Source organism: Canis aureus, chromosome 7, assembly GCF_053574225.1.
Source record: "Canis aureus isolate CA01 chromosome 7, VMU_Caureus_v.1.0, whole genome shotgun sequence".
NCBI lineage: Eukaryota > Metazoa > Chordata > Mammalia > Carnivora > Canidae > Canis > Canis aureus.
Genome location: NC_135617.1, coordinates 57,247,501 through 57,270,040, shown reverse-complemented (window position 1 = coordinate 57,270,040; position 22,540 = coordinate 57,247,501). Strand labels below are relative to the sequence as shown.

The 22,540-nt window shown below is 40.3% G+C and overlaps 1 protein-coding gene across 1 annotated transcript in view; it reads right to left on the bottom strand.

Moving 5' to 3' along the window:
* Positions 1–8,990: 8,990 nt before the first annotated feature.
* Positions 8,991–22,540, bottom strand: part of TNFRSF21 (TNF receptor superfamily member 21) — a 69,467-nt gene continuing 55,917 nt past the window's right edge. The window contains exons 5-6 of the mRNA XM_077903740.1: positions 11,712–11,940; positions 8,991–10,433 (exon numbers count right to left, since the gene is read on the bottom strand). Of these exons, the coding sequence (XP_077759866.1) occupies positions 10,204–10,433; positions 11,712–11,940 (459 nt within the window). The 3' untranslated portion in view covers positions 8,991–10,203. The remainder of the gene's footprint in view (positions 10,434–11,711; positions 11,941–22,540) is intronic.

The following is a 22,540-nucleotide window of genomic DNA, read 5'->3' as shown; positions in this document are numbered from 1 at the left end:
GGCTCACATGTGTTCAGACTTTCCCAGGCTTAACCAACAGCAGCAAAAGGCCCCAATCTTCTGACCCTAAATCATTGTTTTTTTCTAGTATACCACGATGTTATGATCTATCTCAGCATTTTCTAGACTCCGCTCTGTAGAAAATTACTATTCCATGAGACAATAGGCATTTGTAAAACAAGCAAATGAATTCACTAGAAAGCATATGTATGTGTGTATTTCATAGTCATGTGAATTTGGAAAATGCTGTGTTAAACAATGTTAAATGGGTTACTTCATTACAAGACTTTTAGGCCCTCTGTAGTGGGCATTGTAATATTCAAGAGGTAGGGGGAGAGAAGCAGAGTGCATAGCTTTTTCCAAATGCATTGGCCTATAGAGTTTTCTTCTGTGGAACATTCTAAACATCTCATCAGGCTTAAGCTCCATTCTTTAACACTGACCTGAACAAATTTCTCTCAGACTTAACATAAATAAGCAGGGGAGACAAGATGTCCCTAAAAATTAGAATAAAACTGGAGCCTTATCTTACACCATTCACAAAACCCTACTCAAAACGGAGTAAGACTTAAATATATGACTTGACACTAAAAAACTCCTAGAAGAAAACATAGAAGAAAATTTGACATTGGTCTTGGCAATGATTTCATGTCTGACACCAAAAGCACAGATAAGAAAAGTAAAAATAGACAAGTGGGGGCACCTGGGTGGCTCAGTTGGTTAAGTGACTGACTCTTGATTTTGGCTCAGGTCACGATCTCAGGATCATGAGATCAAACCCCACCTAGGGTTCTTCTCTAGGTATGGAGCTTGCCTAGGATTCTCCCCCTGCCTTCCCCCTGCTTATATTTGTTCTCTTTCTCTCTTAAAAAAAAAAAAAATTCATAGAATCAGAGAGTGGAAAAGTGGTTGCCAGGGGCTGGGAGTAGCAAGAAAATTGGGAGTCACTAATCAAGGGGCATAAATTTTAATTAAGCAAAATTTATAAGTTCTAGAGATCTACTGAATACATTGCACCTGTGGTAAATGATACTGTACTGTACACTTAAAAGTTTGTCATGAACTGCATCAAACTAAAAAGCTTCTACACAGCAAAGGAAACAGTCAACAGTGAAAAGACAACAAATAGGATGGGGGAAAATATTTGCAAACTATTTATCTAGTAAGAAGTTAATTTCCAAAATATATAAAGAACTCCTACAACCTAGTAGCAAAAATGCCCTTAAATAGACTAAAGACATGAATAGACATTTCTCCAAAAAGAACATACAAATGGCCAAGAGTTCTATAAAAAGATGCTCAATGTCACCAATCATCAGAGAAGTGCAAATCAAAACCGCAGTGAGATTTAAACCTGTTAGGATGGTTATAATTGAAAAGTTGAAAGAGCTAAATATTGACTAGACCTATTGTGGTGATCAGTTTGCATATATATAAATATCAAATCATTATGTTGTACACGAAACTAACATAATGTAAGTCAATTATACCTCAGTTTTTAAAAAAGGCAAAAGATATCATGTTGTTGAGGATGTGGAGTAAAGGGAATTTTTGTACAGTATTACTAAGAACATAAATTAGTTATAGCTTTTACGGAAAACGGTATGGTTATTCCTCAAGAAATTAAAAATAGAATGACTATATGATCCAGCAATCCCACCTCTGGGAATTTATAAAAAAATAAGTGAAATAAAAAAAGAATAAGTGAAATCAGGATTTCTTTAAAGATTTTTTTTATTTATTCATGAGAAACACAGAGAGAGAGGCAGAGAAGCAGGCCCCATGAAGCGAGCCCAACATGGGACTTGATCCCGCGTCTCCAGGATCAGGCCCTGGGTCGAAGGTGGCACTAAACTGCTAAGCCACCCAGGCATCTCTGAAATTAGGATCTTGAAGAGATACTAGTACCATCATGCTCACTGCAACCCTATTCACAATAGCCAAAATGTGGAAACATATTAAATTTCTACTGAGAGATGGATAAGGAAAATCTGGTATATACCTACAATGGAATATTATTTAGACTTTGAAAAGGAAAGGATTTCTGCCATGTGTGACAACATGGATGAACCTTGAGGACATGATGCCTAAGTGAAATAACCCAGTCACAGAATGACACTGTATGACTTCACTTATGTGAGGGATCTAAAATACTCAAATTCAGAATCAGAGAGTGGAAAAGTGGTTGGGAGTCACTAATCAAGGGGCATAAATTTTAATTAAGCAAAATTAATAAGTTCTAGAGATCTACTGAATACATTGCACCTGTGGTAAATGATACTGTACTGTACACTTAAAAATTTGTCATGAGGGTCAATCTCGTGTTTAAGTAACCAACAAATTAAATTTTTAAAAGAATGAAATTATGGCAATTAGATAGAATGAACATCTGAAACGTAGCAGTTTTTTACTTTAAATTCTTATCTGCATGTTTCCATAACTATAAATTCAGATTTGTACTACTACACATGTACTAGAATGACTAAAATAAAAATACTAAAAATATTGAGGACTAGCAAGGATGCAGAGCTATTGGATCTCTTATATATCTTCTGGGAATACACAATGGACCCACCACTGTGAAAACAGTTTACTGTTTCATCAGTTTACTAATAAAGCTAAAAATACACTTTACATTTTATCTAACAATCCTACACCTGAGTATTTTCCTAAGGAAATGAAATTTGTTTCTACATAAAGCCTGTACACAAATGGTCCTAGCAGTTTTATTTGTAATCGCCAAAAAACGGAAATACTCCAAATGTTTTCCAATGCATGAATGGTTAAATGCACCAAGGTACATACCTACCATGGATTACTACTCAGCAGTGAAAAGGAACAAAGTCTTCATAGGTGTAACCATTGGGTTAGATGGCAATGGAATTATGCTGTGAAAATAAGTCAGTCTCAGATTTTATCCTGCATGGTTCCATTTATATAACTTTATAAATGACAAACTGGTGGTGGAAAACAGGCATCAAAGGTCAGAGTGGAGGGGAAGATGTCATTATAAAGAGGCAGCAGGAGGAAGTCTCTTTGTGCTGATAAAGCTGTTCTTGGGGCACCTGAGTGGCTCAGTAGGTTAAGCATCCAACTGTTGATTTTTTTTTTAATATTTATTTATTCATGGTAGACAGAGAGAGAGAGGCAGACAACACAAGGCAGAGGGAGAAGCAGGCTCCATGTAGGGAGCCTGAGGTGGGACTCGAACCTGGGTCTCCAGGATCATGCCCTGGGCTGAAGGCAGCGCCAAACCGCTGAGCCACCCAGGGATCCCCCAACTGTTGATTTTGACTCAGGTCATGATCCCAGGGTTGAGAGATCCAACCGTGAGACAGGTTCTGTGCTGGCAGAGCCTGCTTAAGATTGTCTTCCTTTCACCCTCCCTTTAGCTCTGCCCCCGTCCCACATACTCTCTCAAATAAATAAATAAATAAATAAATAAATAAATAAATAAATAAAAAATAAATAAATCTTTTTTTAAAAAGCAGTTCTGTATTCTGAGTATGTAGAGGTTTCATGAATCCACATGTGATAAAACAACAGAGTACAATGAACACATCAGAAAAAAATCCCAAAACTAAAGTGCATGTTACACTGGTGTGAATGCAGTAGTCTATAGCTTAGTTAATAATATTGTGTGAATGTCAATTTCCTGGTTTGAGTAATACTATGGCTATTAACAATGTCATCCTGGGGAAGCTAGGCAAAGGGTGGATAGGAACTCCCTATACTACTTTGGAATTTCTTGTGTATCTTAAATTATTTCAAAGTAAAAAAAGAAAAAAGAAAAAGAAAAGAAAAAAATTAACGAGAAAGCCGAAAGAAGAAAGAAGAAAGAAAAGAAAGAAAGAAAGAAAGAAAGAAAGAAAGAAAGAAAGAAGAAAGAAAGAAAAAACAATTCAGCTTCAACTGAGTCCAGAGGAGAGGCTCTAGAAGGGCAGGCACCTTATTTGTTATTTAGGACTTTGCCTGACTCACTCAGTTCTATAATAGCCTTACTAGGCGTGTGAGGTGGGGGAAGTCACAATCTATCTGTGCATCAGTTTCCCCATCAGCAGGAGGGAAATTCTAACAGTTCCTGCATCATAAGATACAGGTTAGGATTAGAATTGATTATACCAAGTGCTTTGGATACTTTATGGGAGGAGGTGGAGTTCCATGAAGGTATACATGTTGTCTTTTGAATATGTGGTAAGTGCACAACAGTCACATGACTGGGCCTCATGTCTCATCCTCATGGTTGGCCAATGTATAAACACTCCTTGCTTGAATAATAATGTCTACACCACCTCTGTTTTCCTTCTGGATTGCTTCCCCTTTTCAAACTCACTCTTTTGAAATGTATAAAACTACCACTGTCAGCCCTCTGCTTTTTGGTGCAGTTTTCTTTGAAATTAAGACTTCCACTAAAGAACTTCATATTTTCCCTTAATTCATATCTGGTTTCTGACTCTCCTAATACTCTTTGTATTTACAGCAATTCGTTTAGATAGATTGGATTATAATGTCCATATGTTTGTTTCCTTTCTGACATGTGAACTTGAGGTCAAGGCCTGCATGCTTTCCTTCATTTATTCCACATACAGTAACTGAGTACCTACCACGTCCCCGGCACTGTTCTAAATGCCGAGGATAGAGCAGTGAATAGACAAATGCCCTGATATCAATGGTGGTTACTGTCTTGCATGGAATTCTTCTTTGCATTCTTAGATTCTGGCATAGTGCCTGACCCATGCTTGGTGCTTAAATGTTTTGTGGATGGATGAGTGGAGCGATAAAATAAGCATTTCTCTTGGTGGGTACCCTATATTTAAACAAAATGAGCCAAAATCAAAAAAAAAAAAATGAGCCAAAATCTAGTGAAAAATAGACTATCCCAATTTCTAAAGAGAATGAGAAAAGGTTGTCATAGGACTATTGGAAATGAGCTACCTTTTTGCCTCTTCTACCTCCCTCATGAGATTTCCAGTTTGGTATTTTGCTGTGCATAAAACAATAGGTAAGTGAAAACAAGATACCAGTGCAGAACAGAGGTGTCTCCTCTGGAGAGATGAAGAACCACCCAAAGACTCTTAAATCATGACCTTTTTCCTCCTCAAGATAGTAATTACAAATGATTCCTATATTGAGAAGTAGAAAAAAGATTGGCCAGAAAATCACTGTGATGTTCCATGTCTTTAAATTTCTAAGTTTGAAGTCTCTCCATTTAAATTTTTGCATTAATTAAGTCAGCTTTAGAGCCAAGTCCAGAAAAAGAATCTAAAATCACAGAGGTTGTGGTCGGTGGTGAGTAGAGCAGGATGCTGTCTCCCTTTGCAGATTTACAAAAATACCCCTTACAAAACTATGACTGACATTTTAAATTTGGTTCATGGAACTCTTACCTTGGTCTTTATGGGTATACATTCCCTGGATGCCTTAGAAATGTTCTAAAAATAATTTTTATTCATAATTTTTAAAATTCCAGAATATATGCACATGGTGCAAAACTCAAAAGGCTCCAAAGAACAAATCATGAAAAAAACATGTCCTTCGTTTCCTCTTCCTGTCTCCTGGACAAGCTGTCTCTCTCCCTGGAGGTATCCATTGCCATGTTTTTTATATATCCTTGTAAGGCATTCTATGAATACCTGTATTTTGGAAATAATGAAGACTCTGGCATCCAACATGCTTCACATATTCAACTACTTGAAGTCAAATAGGGTAAAGCCTGTTTTGGATCTCTAATTCAAATAATTCTTGTTCAAATCACTAACTTTATTTTCTAGTTACTTTCAAGAAAAGAGGCAAAATAAGGATCTTGGAACAGTGAAAGAGTGCTGGCAGGGACTAAGGTAACTGGGCTCTGCCATTATGTAGCAAAAATGAGCTTAAATTCCCACCTGAAAACCATAAGATTTCTCCATAATGTCCAAGTTTCCTTACAAAGGTAAAAGCCAAAATTCTGCTTAAACAAGAGATTGATCACATCTCCTTTTTCTCAAATCTAGGTTTAAGATAGTTACCTAAGGCATCTACAGTTACAGGACTGTACAATGAGATTAATGCTATCAGAGTCTAGAACAATCTAAGATTCTATGACATAGTGCAGTTAATGACTCATCAGATCTTTATTTTTGGAAAACTGGCAAACTTCAATCAAGTATATATAGACACACAAATCAGAATAACATCACATCCCAAATGTTGAGTAATCATACCTTATACATTATGCTCAAAGCCACGAAGAATTGATTAGTTGTGTCAATTGTTCATCTATGCAATTAAGCTTTAAAATGTTGTCCAATCCATGCTTGGTAGTGTATCAGTTCTTAACAGGTACATAGAATTTTACAGTAGGGATATGGGTACTAAAGCAAGTCTGTAGAGTTGAGGAGGACTACGTATGGCAAAATCACAATTGCAGATTTCCAGGTTAACTCCCTGTTAAGATTCATCTATAAGATCCAGGGTGAGGATCGAGAAGCACTCTCTTCAGAAACTCTTAAACCAGTGGCCATCCAAGCTGGCTACACATCGGCATCTCCCGGAGAGCTTTAAAAAATGCTCATGCCTGGGTCCCAGGCCCTTAGACTCTGGTATAACTGGTATGGAGGTTAGCCTGGTACTCGATTTCCCAAAGTTCCCCTGCTGATTTCAATAAGCAACCAGGATCAAGAACCACCAGGATCAAGGCCAGGACTGCCCGACTCTGGAAATCTCTCCAGATTGTCCAAAATTATTTATTTCTCTCATTTGGAATTGGTGTAATCCTGTCCCATATTAGCACTACTCTGCATAAAACCAAGGCACAGTTGCCGGCAACTCAGGGTGATCTAGTGACCAGTAGCACCCACATCACCTAGGTACCCACCCCCCTTAAGAACTGAAACAATCTGCATTTTAGTAAGATCCCCAAGTGTTTTGTTTGCTCATTAAAGTTTAAGGAGCATAGCAAAGTGGCCTCAAATCAGACATCGTAACAAACTCCCACATGTTGTGGCAGCCCAGAGTGGCAAGGATCTTGAGCATTTAGCACAAAATGAGTTTCCAGGAAAAAAAAGGGTATGAGGTGCTGGTTCTCTACTTCATTGCAAATTTTCTGAATCAAACTCTCTGGGAAGTCGCCTTTATAATAGACTGCTCATTCCCATGTGATTATTTTCATGTAAAGTTGAGAATCACTGAAGCACGTCCAACTTTTCCCCAGAGTAGAAGTCATTTTCTCCTTTGAAAAGCAGTCTGATCTAATTGTTTAAAAGTTCATCTGCATTTAACCTAAATTGGCCTAGAGCAAATAGTATTACTCTCTAAGGAAAAATAAACTGTCTCTTCCTTAGCCTTGGAAATAATAAGATAGTCTTCCCTCTACCCAAATGATCTTTGTCGTCAGGTTTAGATTTCCCAATTGCTCCTGATTCTGTTTCATACCCTTCTGGTTATCCTTCCAACCCCCACATCAGGAACCTTCTAGTTCTGCCTAGCCCTCAAAGTAAGGCAGCTCAAACCAGAGAAAACCTCCAAAGTGAAACACATAACATATAAATCAGACTCTAACCCGAACATTATATATATATATTTAATAATGCAGCTTGGGGTTGCTTTTTTTGGACGGGGTAGGCTATGTATTATGTTAATTCAATATTAAGCTTCTGTTTAACCACCACTATACTATGTCCCTTTCCCTTGGATCACCCGGAGATGCTACCCCATTCCTATGCTTTCACCTTTATTTACTGAACATAAGTATAAGGCTTTACGTCTAAGCCAAATAAATTTCATCCCTGTGATCTCTATGTCCACTGCTTCAGCCCAACAAAGGAGTTCTGGTTATCAGTCCTGAGTAAACAGTCTTGGATTCAGATCCAATCTGACCTCTACAACTTTTGTTGTAGAGCCTTAAACAAGTTCCTTAGGCTTTATAAGCCTATTCTTCATCTATAGAATGGGTACAATAATAGTACCTAACTTATAAGATAGTTATGAGGTTTCATTGAAATAATGTAAAAATCACTTTGCAAAGTATAAAGCCACATAAATGGTTAAGAAAATAATAATCCCCAAGCTATGAATAACTTACAAACTTAATAACCATGACTCTGATTTATTTGTTTTCAACTCCCCCAAAATAAGTGGCATAAGTCTTAAAATCTGAAAAACACACTCTGTGTCCTCCCCTACTATCTCTGACCCATTCTAGTTTGCTTTTCTTCTGTGAAGAGTTTCTGTCTTCTGTTGACAAAAGAGGAAGGGAAACCTGGCCTGAGAACCATAAAAACAAATACCAGAATGGTTCTCTAGAAACTAGCCACATGGAAGTGGATGAAAGCAGAAAACCCCTTTAATATCCACTCCCATGGGAGTCAAAGTGTTCAGGCAGGCCATCTACTTCCAGTTTCTCACTGAAAGAGGAACTCAAAATTGCTGATGCCCTGGCCATTGGAATTTTATAGAGCCAGCGTACCCAAGCTAAGGGGAGTATGTGATCAAATACAAAATACAACATATGTAAAACAATACATATGATGTGATGTAATGTGTCCCATCAACATAAGACTTTATCTTGCCCTATTGCCACAAAAGCCCCTTAAAGTTACTCAGAGGGAATGAAATTTCACATCAAAGCCTGTAAACTGGTATAGACCCCCCACGAGTAGTCAACTTCTTAAATGGAAATGAGTAAGAATAGACTCCAGGGTCTGGTCATCATTTCCACCTCTCCACCTCCAAATCCTCATTTCTTAAAATAGGGACAGTCTCCAAAACAGGAGCCTCAGATTTACCCCCAAAAGACCAGGAAATCCTTTATCATCTTTAACACTTGACCATCCTTCCCTGTGAATCTCCAGATACTCCTCCAGACACAAAGCTTTGTTAATTTGCATGATTTACAGATCAGAAATGCTGAGATTTTTAGAATACATACATTTTTCCCGAAAGACTAATCAAAGAGTTATAACTTGAGCACATATACCAGGCAAGTAGGAAATACACTCAAACTACTCAAGTAACAAACACCTAATATTTATTAATAAATTAGTACACTTGAAGGCATTTTTCTCATATCAATCCCTCACCATGACCCACAAATCCCACCCACACAAAGGGAGTCCACACCACCTTTGCATTCGAGTCTGCCAACTGAGCATTAGAGAGAGAGCAGGTTTATAAATGGGAGCAGAGTTGCAAATATATCAGACAAGAGTCCTTACAGCTGCAGCCATTTTTAATTAAAGTGATTGAATGACGAAGGAGACCCACCAAGACCAAGGCCTTGAGGCGGATTGGACCTACAGACTACTTATATATAAAAAACAAGACATCGTTTAAAGCAAAGCTGGGCAAATTCCCTATGGAAAAAGGTGCCACTGGCACTTAGTTGGGACTTTCCAAAGTGCAGCAGTATGTTCCAGAACAGCTCAATTCCTAAAAGATGAAGTTCAAGTTCTTTGGTGGCCCAGTTGTCAAGCCACTTAAGTAGCAAGTTCTGATGGCTTGAGGATTTCATGTCTCCAGCCCAGAGCATATTAGCAGAAGAGTAGCACAAGGAATCAGGCATTCTACACGGTGCTCAAGTGAAAACCATACAATCAGCAACAGTGTGGTCAAGTTTCAGCCATGAATATGAACTATACAAGGCATATTAAAAAGAGAACTCAAAATCTAATTGCATTACAGTAACTCAATGGGGTATTACATTTCTTTAAATCTTAAGAAAATTTGTAAATTACAAACAATAATAAAAATAGTAATGATTAAAAAAAAAGGGGATGTGGATGTCGAGACATGAAGACTGCTGATAGAATTCACAAGATGCCATTATACTTTTAAGAAGCTAAAAGCCTCACAATCCAGTGTGCAGGGAAAAGCTACACTGCATTTGTGGTATATTAAGTGAATTTAAAGTGCACAGAACAATTTTGAAAACACATAAGTCAAAACAAAGAAAATATGGAAACTAAAAAACTTTAGTGGTGGGCATTTTTCAACAGTTAACACCTTGAGAAGGCTCATAAACTATCTTCCTAGAAGGGTTAAAAAAAGAAAAAAAGAACCCAAAACACTGGCCATATACTCTATTAAACACACACACACATGCACACGCACGCACACGCACGCACACACATCCCCCAAAAAACCAGAAAAATAAAACCAAAACAAATGAAAAACCACCCTGCCACTAAATGGAGTAATTTCCAGAGTGCGGTATCCCTCGTTGTTCTACAGTAGGTCGGGAAGATGGCTATATACAGAGTCCAAGAGGGTCTGACTGGCTTCCTGGCTCTTGACTCCAATAATCTCAAATAGCCGGTCCAGCTTGTCCTCAGCCTGAGGAATCTCTTCAATCACCCGCAGCTCCTCAGGATTCAGAATGTGGAGCATGTCATCAAAAATAGGCTGCAAGTCACAGGGGTCCAGGCGTACCTGCCGCAACACTGTGTCCTTCTTTTCTGCAGGGAGGAGAGGGGAGAGAAGGGGACAGAGGTAAAGGGGCCGAACTGGGGAAAGCCAGGAGAGTTAGGAGGCACAGCTCCCCTCTCCCGAGGCTGTCCACACCCCCCACCCCCACCCTCAAGGTGAGTAAGGGAACCTCTGGCGCATTTTCAACAAGAGGGAGTTTTTATTTGCACTGCACTTAAGATAACAAACAAGATTTGACTAATAGAGATCACACAAAGAACCACTTGAATGGGTTGCTGATTGTCATTAGCATGACTTTTGCCTTGACTTAAAAAGACATCTAGATTCTTCTCCAACTTGGGAGAATGCTGAAATGCTTACAGAAACGTAAAAATCTAAAACAAAACAAAACAAACAGAAAAGCATTCTCCCCATCTGTCCTGTGTTACTAAACAAAGACATCAGTCCCCACCTTTCCCCTCAAACACTCCAAGCCAATGTAATCTGCTGATCTGACTTTCTAATTACACTGCCCTTGTTTAAAACTAAACTGCTAAGAGCAAAAGCACAGGACTAAGAAAATACTGCTTCCTGGGTCATACCCTTCAATGAGGTGAGGGACACTAACTTTGATTACTATTATAAAAAGCTTTCTCTAAAATATAACACGTAACATAAAATACAAACTAAAGTATAAATCTTTCATATAAATATAAAATAGACAAAGATAGATAGGCAAAGTATGGAAAATAGGACATATTTTATAAGCACAGACTATAACATAACCTAAAACATCACCCTTTCACTGAAGTATAACTGGAATTACCCAAACTGGGAAATTTCGAGCAAAAATCTGTCATCAATATAGAGCGCATGCTAATCCCTCCCCTGCTATTCAAAACTGCAAGTGGCAAATTATTTACCAAACACGGCAATCCACAATGTTTAAAACATTGCTATTCGCAACAATCCTGAACAGAGTGAATTTTAATTTGAGTCACTGAAACCTACACTTCTGACTCTCAAGATAGGTTAGACTTTAAATCCTTGGATTCTCTAAACCTGGTAAATAATTTTCAAAATAAACCTGCCAGACTACATTTTATCAGACCTTCCCCGAAACTCCTAAGATAGCATCATGAGGATAGAGGGTGACCCGTGCAGGCCCCCGGCGTGATCATCACAGCTAAAGCCCTTGCTGCGTCTCCCAGGCCTGGGGGCTAGGAGAGAAGGTCTTCCCGGGCAGGCCACCCCCCTGACTCAAACCCCGGGGCTCCTCGGGGACGCCTAAAGAATGCATATCCTCGTGGGCGGCCTGCCAGCCCTACCTTTGGTAATAAAGGAGCCCGTCCTGCTCAGCGCCGACGAGCCGCTGGATGTGGAGTCACAGCGAAGCAGGGGCTCGGACTCATCCACGAAGAAGCCCTTGTTCTTATCCAGCGGGGAAGGCTCCACGGTCAGCAGAGCGGAATTCTCCAGTTTCGTGTTGGGGCTGGGGATGGGGCTCGGGCTAAGGGGGCTGGGGCTCATCGGGAGAGCCAGTTTGTCCGTTTCCAGCTGGGGGAGGAAGCAAACAATGTTTTTTCTTAGCTACTTCAAAAATTATAGAGGAAAAAAAATGAAATCGGGACCCCTTCTCAGGTGCCCTTTTTTGTCCCACGTCATGGTTTATGCATACATTCGGCCGTTTTGACAGGCCGTAGCTTACAGTATTGCTAGGCACACACATACACATTTTTTAAAGCCTTCAAAAATACACGTGGGGCTATGCGAAAGCGTTAGAAATGAGGAAGCATATACACCAAGCTCTTACCTCACAGGACTCAAACTGGACAAGGGAGTGAAGGGGAAGATCTCCAGCTCAAAATATAATTTGATAGGGGCACCTGGTGGCTCAGTCAGCTCAGCGGCTGCCTTTGGCTCAGGTCATGATCCTGGGGGGTCCTGCAGCAGGCTCTCCACTGAGCCGGGGTCTGCTTCTCCTTCTGCCCCTCCCCCTGCCTGTGGTGTCTCTTACTCCTCTGTCTCTCAAATAAATTATAAAATCTCAAAATATATATATATATATATATATATATTTCAATAGAGCTGGAAAAGGTCTTATATAGCATCTAGTACATTCCCCTCTGCGTGGGTTGAATTATGTCCCCAAAATTCTTATGTTGAAGTCCTAACTTTCGTAACTTTCTATGTCCCAGAATATAACTCTATGTGGAGATAGGACCAACTAAGTAACTTTAAAAAGTGGTTATTAAGGAATAGTTGAGCCCTACTCCAATCCAATATGACTGACGTCCTTATGAGAAGCCATTAGGACACAGACACACACAGTGGGAAGACCAGATAAAGCCACAGGGTAAAGGCTATCATCTTCTACAAGCCAAGGAGAGAAGCCTCATGACACCTTTATCTCAAACTTCTAGCCTCCAGAATTGTGACAAAATAAGCTTCTGTTGTTTCAGCTTCCAGTCTGTAGTACTTCATCGCGGTAGCCCTAGCAAACCAATACACCCTCTCTTTACAAGTAAGGAAACTGAGGTCTGGAGAAATGCTGAGACTCCCTTAATTATAGGCTCCCGCCCAATAAGCGGCAGAACCAGACCCTAGGCAGCCTGACTCCCATTTGAAAGCAGCTCGGGAGGACACCAGAGGCAAAAGCAGCCAGAAGGAGAAAGGGAGGACCACCCCCCTGGAGCCAGTGTAGTACAGCTCCTGTGGATTTAACGGAGACCGAGAAGCTGGCATTCTGGAGGAGAGAGTCACAAAGACAATAACAAGAAAGTAAACAAACAAGATGGTTTCAGATGGAGATGGTGAGCTCCATGACCACTGGCCACTTTGTGGAGAATGGATTTGGATGGGGAGGGGGGCGAAAAACAAAACAGACCACTTGGGAAGCTGTTACCGTGGCCAGGTGAGGTGAAATCACAGCTTGCACCCCGGTGTGCAGTGGGGAAATGATAGAAGATATCATCCCATTTGACAGGTGAGGTCACTAAGGCCCAGAGAGGACACACAGCCATTGGGAGGCCAGTGCTCAACATGGGTCAGCTTGATATCTCTACTTGGCTTGTCATCTAACATTATGCTTTAGAACTCTGGCAGGCACTTGTCACATCTACTAGTCCATGGACCTTAAACTTTTTATTGGCTCTTCCAGCGTGAAAGCTACCTGGGAACCAGGTGGCCAGAGCCTACAGGACAGGGTTCAGGGAGTGTTAATCACCGCTCATTAGAACCCTCATGACTTCACTCACACACACAAACAAAACATTTTCAAGTTCTTCAATCAAGAAGACATTGACCCTCATTTCAAAGTATTGGGTTGAATAGTTGTAAAAAGCACAAGGCAAACACAATTGCCTCTTTTACAACCTGCAAGGCCCGAGAAATTCTTACAATTGACTGCAGATTCCAAAGACCACCGATTAGTCTATCCTTCCAACAGCATTTTGCCTCTGTACAACCACCCACACCCCGCTTCTGCTTCCAGTGCAAGTTTAAGACTCGGGTAAAGCATTCCCAGCTGTCCCCTTTCGATCCACAGACGAGTTTTATGTATAGGCTTTAAAATTTATAATTCAATAGTCCCTGGCATGTGCCCCTCCTCTGTGAAAATGCACATGGCCATTCATGCCAATACGCATTTTTTTATTCACTCAATTAGACAAAGAGCACTTGTCTACACTTTGGTTCTCAGGGACAACATTACATTGGACAACATGGTCAGTCAATATAGTGCACTGTTCTTGCTTTAAAAAAAGAAATCCCTGCCCACAAATCACATGCCAACAGACTAAGGAGTCCACCCACCCGCTTCCTGAACTTAGTTCAAAACCTTAAATATTTAATTTTTTCCCCACTTTTGCCAAAGAATCCCATCCATGGAAATTAAGTACATGATTGCCAACATCATTCAGGAAGACAGAATGCTACAAGAATGCTCTCTTATAATTAACAATGAGTCAAGTGAATATGAAAATGCCCCTAAGAATGGTTTTAGCGTCGACACAGTGGGGCTAAGAACCATAGCCAAAGCCTGAGATCATGTGACAGTCATCTTTCTAGAAAATCTATTCAGCTACTAAGTAAGGTATCCTTTACTTTATGCAGGATACATAGCAGCCAGCTGCATTCCAGGTTTCTCTAGAGGTATTTGCATTTTTTTCTATAAGAAAACGTTGCTGATAGAAACTTAACTTTTTTCCTCCCTTTACCTTACTATTTATAATATCCATCCAAACTTCATTGCAACATAGCAACTCGAGCACTGTTTGACCTATGATAGCTCTAATCGGAAATGAAGTCACTGGGATATGTGGAATAAATTAATTCTTTATTGATTCAGCAAGTTCATTGAGGGGTTCACAGCAAATAAAGAATAGCTGTAACAAGATTTAGATATGAAAAGACAAATACTCTAAACAAGAAAGCCAGAGAAGGGTCTCATCCTCTTGCAAAAGCTGTAAGCATAAACTTACCCAAATATTCAAAAAGTAGATTACAAGTGACTTAATTTATTCCTTATACATCTCCGAGCCTTCCAAATTCTCTACAGGGACATATTAACTTTTATGATTATAAAAACAATATATGTTATTTTTAAAAGCAGTTGCCACTGATAAGTATGTTTTCCCTTTGCGAACTTGACAATGTTATGGCTGCTGTGGCTCCTATTTATATGGGTAGCCAAGGAACAGGAGAGTTGGAAGATCACCGACTTGGCTGAGTGCCTCTCTAGACGTCTGTCAAGCATTCAGAGGCACAAAAGGGGAACACTGTCCCCCAACTTACTGCAGTGAGGTAGATACAAAGCCTTAAGAGAAAGGCCTCTCGGGAAACTTGGCCAGGGAAGGCAATCTACCCACCAGATAATTAAAGTTCCTTTGCAGAAACCTATAAAATGTCATTCTTGGGGCACCTAGGTGGCTCAGTCGGTTAAGCAGCTGCCTTTGGCTCAGGTTATGATCCCAGGGTCCTGGGATGGAGCCCCACGTCAGGCTCCCTGCTCAATGGGATTCCTGCTTCTCCTTCTCCACTGCCTGTGCTCTCTCAAGTAAATAAATAAAATATATATATTTTTTTAAATATTCTTTTTGCCTTCCAGCCACGAGCTAATCACGCTAACTGGGAAGACTCACTGGGGAAATGAGGTAGAGACGGTAAGAAAGGGGAGGAGGCAGGGATAACGAGGAGGGGAGCTCCCCAAGCAGCCCAAACCAGGTTCTATCGTGTGAACTTCAAGAGCATGCAATTTATTTTGGCCAAATGGGCCCCCAAATGTCCTCCTGATCAGCTTCCACGCAAGTACACTCAGTCCTTCCTGATACTGTATTTATTAGTCCCAAGTGAGAGGGAAAGAGAGATAAATATTTCACCTTAACTCCATGGCTGAGTCACATCTAAAGCTCCGCTGCTGACCTGACTGTTCTCCTTTCCGATTACCAGAACCACTGAGGACAAGGAACCAGCCAAATGGATGAGGTAAACAAGGTATTGACTGAAATGTGTGGGCTTGAACATCTCTGGGCTGTAGAGGTTTGCAGCAGTGTTTGTGACAACAGCGCTTGAACTTGTATTTGGGCTACACTGGAACGAGCCATTTCCAGCTGCGTCCTGGCAATCCTCTGCTCCTACAGGTTCCAAAATACCCACTCTGGGCACTCAGCTAAATTACAGCCTGAAGCTGAAGCTCAAAAATAAGTCTTCTCTTATAATACCAAACCCAAAAGCACTTTCACCGTTGCCTCGCACTTCCTAAGGGGATACACTGTGGAAGACTTAAGTTTTCTTGCCCTGGGGGATGGTGCAGCCATGGATGGTAAAGGAACACCCTTCCAAGCCTTGGTCATGGCAAAAGTGGTTTATAAATGAAACAAGGTCCTAGGACTCCCTTTCTTCCCTGCTACAAGCTAGCAGTTTTCCTAAGCATACTCTGCAAATAGGAATGGCCAGAGAACTCCAGCCTCAGAAGCAATCTTTCCAGCATGCATTGTATGTTCCTCACAGTCAACTCTTAAACCTGAAAGTCATGAATATCCTGGAATTTCACTGCAAGGGAAAAAAGGAAATAGACCTCTAACTAGCTGTGTGGCCTTAGAAAAATCCCTTCCCTCCTTTTACCTGTTTCCTCATTTCTGAGCAAAAAAGATTTAGACCAGGTGATCTCTATTCAACTTGTATCTAATTTATTGTCTGCCCTACTATTGCTATGTCATTCTCTCTGCCACCAACCCACCCACCACAACTCTCTTTCTCTTTCCAAGTTACCCCCACCACCTGGTTCACTCAACTCAAGTTTACCACTGAGTTATTTTCAATTACTACCCAATTACAATCTCCCTGTGGTTGCACAATCTATTTTCATAAAAGTAATTAACAACTTTGATGCATCAATGACCCCCTGAAATGAAGCATTAATTACCCAGCCTAGATGCTCTTTGCCAATCTGCTAAAATGGTTCAACTTAACCCCTTGGCTCCTGGCACCACCCAGTTGGATTCCCCAAGGCCCCTCTCCCCCCCTCCAGAGCCAGTTATGCCTGACAGACTCAAGAAGAAGCCTCCTTTACAGTCAGGGATACTTCTTCCACTGAACTTTCCCTCCAGACCTCATCCAACACTCAATAAGAAGGGAGAATCCTATGCCACATTTGTGAAATTTTTCATCACTTTAATAATGGTCTTTAAAAGCTCATCTGCTAAATTCAATGAACACTAATTGCTATTCCATCTGAGTTGGCCAGCTTGTTACTCAGATCCAATAAACAACAGGGACTTTAAGAAATAAACCATTACCAGTATATGTAAAATGATTCAGCATGAAATATAAGTAATCCATTTGCTCTTATGAGCATCATCTGACAGATGAGAAAACTGAGTCTCTAAGAGGTTTGCATAACCTGCCCAAGGTCAGAGTACCAGGATTCAAGATCAGGTCCGTCCACTTTCCAAATGATCCTCCTGGCTGAGCCGTTGTCACTTCTCTGCCTGGACCCACTATGTTTACAGGAAATGTCAACCCCCCTGTAAACTCAGTGCAAGCAATAAGCCAGATGGCCGCCCTGAGATAAAGATGAAAGATTCCATAAATATCAGATACCTCAACTACGGCCCAATAATTTAGTTTTGTATTTGAAAATATTCCAGGTCCCAACAGACCAGTGACAGTTAAGAGAAACAAACACATTCAATTTCTACTAAAGTTTTATCTCAAAGGAATTACAGTCACAAATAAATATATAACTAAAATGATTTAAGGATTATATTTTCTCAAGCTTGTTTCCCCTGCTCTCCCAGCTGCTCACGGTATCAAAATCAAATTAGATTTCATTACCTCCTATAAGTCTAGTAGATATATAAGACCGGGCTCTGATAAAAGCAAGGGCTATCTCCCTTGCCATATAAATATCTAGATATCTGAATCTATGCAGTCCCTATGTTTAGAGAACAAGGATGCAGATAGTAAGGAAAGCTTTGTTACCTGAATCTAGGTAGTGCCAGGATTTCAGATATAAATGAGGGTTCAGATAATGACAGTTACCAACCATCTCTCAAAAAATTATCTGAGTCTATTCAATTCCTAAGTTCAGGTAGTAAAGAATATCTGAGAAGTACAGTGATTTCTCCCTTAAAAAAATGAAACAGGGATCCCTGGGTGGCGTAGCGGTTTAGCGCCTGCCTTTGGTCCAGGGCACGATCTTGGAGACCCTGGATCGAATCCCACATCGGGCTCCCGGTGCATGGAGCCTGCTTCTCCCTCTGCCTGTGTCTCTGCCTCTCTCTCTCTCTCTCTCTCTGTGACTATCATAAATAAATAAAAATTAAAAAAAAATAGTTGAGAAAACCTTTAAAAAAAAAAAATGAAACAAACACAAAGGTGGCCCCTAATTTTAAAAAAAGGAAAAATGGGTAGGAGACAATGAGTTTACTCTTCTAGTGTGAATTCTTATTAAATTCAATTCAGTTGTCTCCCTTTGACTCAGGGCATGATCCTGGAGTCCTTTGATCAAGTCCTGCATCGAGCTTCCTTCAGGGAGCCCTGCTTCTCCCTCTGCCTATGTCTCTGCCTCTCTGTGTGTCTCTCCTGAATAAATAAATAAAATCTTTTTAAAAAAAGATTAAAAAATAAATAAATTCAACTCAGAGAAATAAGTCTTGGCAAGATAATCCAAATTTACAGAGTACAACTTTTTTCCAAACAAAAAGAAGAAAAGAACAACACAAGATGTTGTTGATCCCTTAGCCCTTAGAAGAAGTGTTAACAGTTTTAAGAAATTTGGAGGGAACTCTTGGAAATGGAAATATGAATTAGAAATACACATGTGTGTATATATTGATAAAGCAAAGATGTCAAAATGTGAATTGACTGTTCAGTCTAGGTGGTAAATTTATGGGTATTTGCTGTACTGTGTTTTCAACTTTTCTTTGTTTCATAAGCCTTATTTTTTAGTTGGGAAAATAAATTTTACAAAAGGGCTAAGAGCCAAATAACTATAAGACAAAAATTCCCCAAACTTTTCCTAGGCTTCTGATTCTTTAGTCTGTTGTTGTCTTTCCGTCTTTCTTCTCTTGCCACAGGAAAGGGAGACCAGAAGGTGCTTCCATTGCATCAGTAGGGAAAGGGCTAACACATAAATCAAATCATCAGTTGGCAAGTGGACATTGCTGCCCTTATGTGGTCTAGATCCCCCCAGGGTCACTGGAGGTCATAGGATGGAAGCAGGAACAGGAGTGCAATGCCAAGAAGCCCTGCTCAGCTTCCCTGGGAAGTCCTGTGTCAGACGACAGCGGTAGCACAGCTGAGTGGCCACCCAGCCATGCACTGCCCCCGAGAGCTGGGAGCCACAGCAGAGCCTGCAGAATGAAGGAACTCGCCCTCGTGAGGCTCAGAGGATTAACTTGGCCAACAAATATCAGAACCACTGGGGAATTATTTTAAAAGGCACTTCACACCCACCCTAGTTCTATCCAAGCATAGCATAACAAGAAAGTCTTTTGTACCAACTGCAACCTTACTTAAGACTATATTTAAACTTTATCCCAGGTTAGCTGGATATAGTGTGTTTATCCTTTAACTACCCCAAGCCCAAGTCAAGGCAGTTGCTAGTCTTGTGTGTATGTCATCCATCTATTGTTTATTTCTTTTTTTAAATTTCTTTTTTAATTAATTAATTAATTAATTAGAGAGAGAGACAACTCATGTGCTGGGGGATAGAGAAGCAGGTTCCCCATTGAGCAGGGAGCCTGACATGGGGCTCCATCCCAGGGCCCTAAAGCAGACACTTAACCGCCTGAGCCACCCAGGCGTCCCAATTCTGTTTATTTCTAAGAGTTAAGTTCAAAACTGAATCCCAAAGGCTACAAATCCACCCACATTTAAGTGAAGGTGGCTAATCCTTGCCCTAGGCAAAAGAACTGTTCCTCTCCTGGATGCAGAGGGGAAATGCCACAGGAAGCCACAAGTAGTGCTGTACAAAGCTGCCAGAGCTGGTAAGAACCAGCTGGCTCTGGAGGGAGAAGGAAGGGAGGGTGAGCCCCGCCCAGCCGCTGGCGCATGTGTCTGCAAGCTGTCGGGGCTGCTGACATCAACGGTAATGTTACAGCCCTGAGCTGACTCACAGACCAGCTTTCTCGAAAAAGGAAGTGATGATAGAGTAAGTGGGCTCTCTTGGTTCAGAGCTGGAGCCCACTCACATTCAAACATACTGCTGAACCTTACAAGAGCTCAGCCCCATGGACACACGAGGAGATCATGCTGTTGGAAATGACGTGGGTTTCTCTAAATTTCACTCGCTGAGAACCCACTAGGAAGCCTTTCCCACAAAAAAGCCTTTGAACAATTCTAACCATGAAAAAAAGTTGCATGAATCTTACAAGAAGCTAGCCTTAGGGCGGTGTGGAAGATAGAAAGTAACTTCATAGGAAACTCATGACCTTGAGATAAGAAGGCTCAAGCTCATCTCCATGACTCAAGTGTTTTGAACTTGCTCAATTTGATTAAATTAGTATTATTTAATAAAAATCATTAGGTGGATGCACGCCATTAGAATTAGAATATACCTGGTACATAATTCCAAAAGTACGAAAGGGGTTACCTTGAAAAATACTTCTCCCTAATTAACCTCTGACTTACAGTACTTGGCTTCTCAGCTTCCCTGCTGGCGGTAACTCTTACCAACTCTTCGTGTCCTCTTCCATACAGTCGATACTTACACCAATAAATAGGTAATATATATTCTCCACCCAATCCCAGCTCTTCTTTATTTTTTTACATTTTTTTTTACTTTCACTTTTTTTTTTAACACAACATGGCAGCCGAGTGCACCCACTGTTCTGCACTTTGCCTTTTTTTCATTTAAAAACCGTTCTTGAGGTTAGCACATAAATAGCTGACTTGTTCCTTTGGACAAGTGCGGACTGTCCCTCTGTATGGATGTCCCACAGTGTACAGGACCAGGTCTCTGTTGAAGGGCATTTATGCTGCCACCCCTCTTTTATTACAAATGATGCTACGAGGAATACTTGTGCATGCAACATTCTACACACATAAAGGAGGTATGTGGGACTATATGTAGGACATATTCCTGGAAGTGTAGGGTCAGTAGTCAACTGCCATATACTTCAGTAGATAATACCAGACGACTCTCTGTAAGGGTTGGACTAATGTACACACACACGTCAACAGATACTGTTCGTCTTTCCCTACACCCTCACAACACAAAAATGGTATCATATCTTCCCACTTCTTACCATCTAAGAAGTTAAAATTGTATTGCAGTGTAGGTTTCCATTTTAATTTTTCTTATTCTGAGCAAGGCTAGGAAATCTATATACCTTTAAAGAGTCTTCAGTATTTCCCTTTCTGTGAGCTGTCTTGTTCACAGACTGTGCATTTTTCTTTTGGGTCATTGGTCTCTTAATTAATTCCTAAAAGCTCTTCATTTTTTTAAGGCCATTAACTCTGTTGCAAACAACTTCTAGTCATTATTCTGTCTTTTGATTTGCCTATGATGTTTCCTGGCTTGTGCATTTATTAAGTAGTTGAATCTTTCTTGTACGACTTCCATGTTTCCTATCATTGTCAGAAGAGACTTACCTACTGTTGTGAGAATAAAAACAAAAAAGAATTTCCCCATGTTTTTTTCTAGTTCTTTGGGGACAAGTCATTTTAATGGTTGGTCATTCCAGACTGTCCCCTGACAAAGCCCAACTGTGGATAAATCAAAATTTCTCTGTGAAAAAAAATATTAATGGGAAAATCAGGAGCGACAGCTGACCCTCCCAAAGAATGAGGAATCAGCGTTTAAAATGTTGAAATCAACTGGCGTATAATGAAACCTACTGCTAACCGTGATGCAATTTCTTCCTAGCAAGTGTATCTGCTAATGGCACGTGAGTTATAACAGATCAAGAGACAGTCTCATAAACACAGGATGGAGAAGCTGGGCCCAAACTGGAAGTTATTAAGCTTTATCCAGATAGGAGTTTTAGCTTCAAAAATAAATAAAAATATAACCAGCACTGGTAGTTGATGGAGAAAATAAGCTTGTTTTCACAATACTGATTCTAATTTCCGCTCAGTGGATTCTTTGAGAAAGCCAGTGAGGGTGTGGATTAAGGGGTGAAAAGTGTCATCGGCTAATAAATTCGGCCTTTTCTGAACATGGAGACACTGTGTCTCAGGAAAAACAATAAAAGCCCACTTCAAGTCCCCAGAATATCCTGACGTGTGGCTCACATACCTATCCCTCCTATAGAACTGTCAGCTTCTTCAGGGAGGATTCCCTGTTTGTGTGTTTCATTTTGTGTGTGTTTTGTACACATGTATTTTCAACTAGTATCTCTAGTGTCTGGTACAGGGTTCGAAACATAATGAGAGTTCCATTAGTGCTTACTAAATAAGTGACTTATGTTAATCCATCTTATCCTTAAAGGCAATTTTAAAAAGAAAAAAAAAAGTATGTGTAAATACACGTTAGGAGAGAGTATCGATCTCAAGACCCAAAATTCTGCTTCTACACTTCTCCTTATAAACTGTACACTCAAACTCAACTATCATATTTGATTAATTCTATGATGTATTTTTTTTCACATTTTAACATCTCTCAAATAAGGATATATCTTACAACCATAAATGGTAGTGTTTTAATAATTTC